At 45.4% G+C, this 2500-nt stretch overlaps 1 protein-coding gene across 1 annotated transcript in view; it reads left to right on the forward strand.

The window, feature by feature from the left end:
• The window catches only part of c5 (complement component 5), a 21787-nt gene that overhangs the window by 18861 nt on the left and 426 nt on the right, over positions 1–2500 (forward strand). The window contains exons 39-40 of the mRNA XM_070964679.1: positions 756–845; positions 971–1063. Of these exons, the coding sequence (XP_070820780.1) occupies positions 756–845; positions 971–1063 (183 nt within the window). The remainder of the gene's footprint in view (positions 1–755; positions 846–970; positions 1064–2500) is intronic.

Genomic DNA, 2500 nt, shown 5'->3' on the forward strand with positions numbered 1-2500 from the left:
TTCTTTTTAAGTATTCACGTTTATAATGGAAGTCTATGGGATGAATGTATTCAAAGTGCTCCATCTGCACATGATTACCGCAGAGCGCCACCATGTGATTGCAACCACCAAATTGCAACCAAATTTGGAAATATTGTACACACAGACAGATTACACAAGTGTGGAACATGTCATACCCACAGGGGGCGCTACAGTAACATCAAAACATATTTCTGCACAGCACCAACAGCCCCACCTGGTGGCCATTAGTGAAACACCACCATGCTGCTTATTAGCTGCTGTATCTCTGATATAACATCTAATAACCAAACTCACCCGTGTGGTGCAGATGAACAGGTGTGTAGCAGTTTCACCTGCAGGTGGCGCTTTGATTTGAATTGAATTGAATTGAATTGAATTGAATTGAATTGAAATGAATTGAATTGAATTGAATTGATTTGATTTGAATTGTTTGATTTGATTTGATTTTAATTAATTTGATTTGATTTGAACTGATTCGATTTGAATTGTTTGATTTGATTTGATTTGAACTGATTCGATTTGAATAGTTTGATTTGAATTAAATTGATTTTATTTTAATTGATTTGATTTGATTTGAATTGATTCTGTTTGAATTGTTTGATTTGATTTGATTTGATTTGATGTCACATGCCTTCTCCTCTCGTGTACTTTGTGTTGAACAGTTTTGATATGATAGTTGTGCTGTTCATGTTTGTTGTTGTCCCACATCATATGTTGTTGTTGTTGTTGTTTAGCTGCGTGCGCTGCCTACAGAGGAACCATCGATGCGACTCTGACAGCAGCCAAACGTACTGATGAGACCTGCCAGCCTCATATCAAATACGGTGAGAAAGAGATTTGCTGTGAAGGAAACGTGAATTTAACCTGAACAACAACCGTTTACAACCCGATGATTCAGTCCACGTCTCAGATCCACGGTGTCCTCTGTGCTCTGTCCGTCTTCCTGCAGCCTACAAGGTGACAGTGAAGTCCTCAGAAGCAGAGGGAGACTTTATGACCTACACAGCCACCGTAGTTGAAGTGCTGAAGAACACAGACAAAGGTGAGGCAGCTGTGCTGGTGTGACACACATTCAGACGAGTCAACATGTGATTCAACCATGTTCTCTGATGCTCTCTCGGCCAGAGAGAGAGACTCATCAGCAAACACTAAGTTTTATTTTCACACACCATCGCTGACTTTTACTGCAGTAACATTTTCAGTGACTTCTGACAAAGTATTTGGACTGTGTATTAGTACTGCAGTAAAGGATGTGAACACTAGCAGAACAAATCAGTGACCGGGCCGGGGGCGGGCACATGACCGGGCCCTTTAAACCCAATAAAGCTCATGATAACATCGCTTTACAACACGCACATGGCCGCAACAGCGGCTTACAAGCACACATACTACATTATTGACACAAGGCTCAAAGCCTTCAGTCAGGCCGGGCCACGCAGCACGCCTGCAGAGCGTGAGCGTGGCGTTACGCCATGGTTTTCATTTCAGCGTCCATACAAACAGGTTACAGCGTCCACACTGCAGACATGAGCAGCGTGAGACGCGCGAGTCCTGCGTGGCTGCTGCGGCGCATCAACTAGAGAGTCCAAGGCTCGCCGCAGTCAAATCAGTATCATGTGAGCATTTCACAGCGATTACAATGTCTGTATCTGCATATGTGACACACATGACGAGAAAGTACACAATATGAGAGCGACAGAAGTTCTCCATCATCTCCACTCCTTTCCCTCTCTCCCACCCTCTCCTCTGTAGCTCAGTCCCTGTTCCAGCGCATGTAAAGTACAATTACGTCATCATTTTGTTGTCGATAATTATCAAACGCAAACTCCATGTAAACAGGTGGAGCCGGCAGTTGCGCCGCTGCAGACACGCAGACGAGACGCGCGAGAGACGCAGCAGCTCAGCAGCGCCATGCGCGAGCTCCAGGCGTGCTGTGTATGATCTGCCACTCATGTTTAGCTCAGTCGTAAAAATGCTCCACCTCGCTTGCACTCTGTTGACAAATGACTGATGATGACGTGTGGACGGTTGATGACGATTTTACCCAAAATACACTTGGAGACACGTAATGAAGTTAAATGTGAGAGTGAAAATAAAGCCAGTCATGCAGCACGTCATTTTATTCATATTTTACACCTAACGACATCACTAAAGTCAGTCTTGTAAAGTTTTTACCAACCATGACTCATCCTGACTGGTCAACATTTATAAGCCCACACATATCACATGTAAAAAGGATCGTAGGGAAAGGGCCCGGTGCCCCCTGCTTGGAACAGAGATCTCTCTTTTCCGCCCCGACCCGGGCCCCCCCTGGGCCCCCCTGGGCCCCGGGCTGAGGGTGTGTTGCCCCCCTGGAAGCTCCGCCCCTGGATGTGAATACTTCCTCCGTCACCTGTCACGTCGCTTCACGTTACTTTTTTTAATGTGATGTTTAAGAAGTGTCCCGTCATGTCACATGACTCACTGCCGCCTTGATCAC

This window comes from Chaetodon trifascialis, chromosome 6 (assembly GCF_039877785.1).
Source record: "Chaetodon trifascialis isolate fChaTrf1 chromosome 6, fChaTrf1.hap1, whole genome shotgun sequence".
NCBI lineage: Eukaryota > Metazoa > Chordata > Actinopteri > Chaetodontiformes > Chaetodontidae > Chaetodon > Chaetodon trifascialis.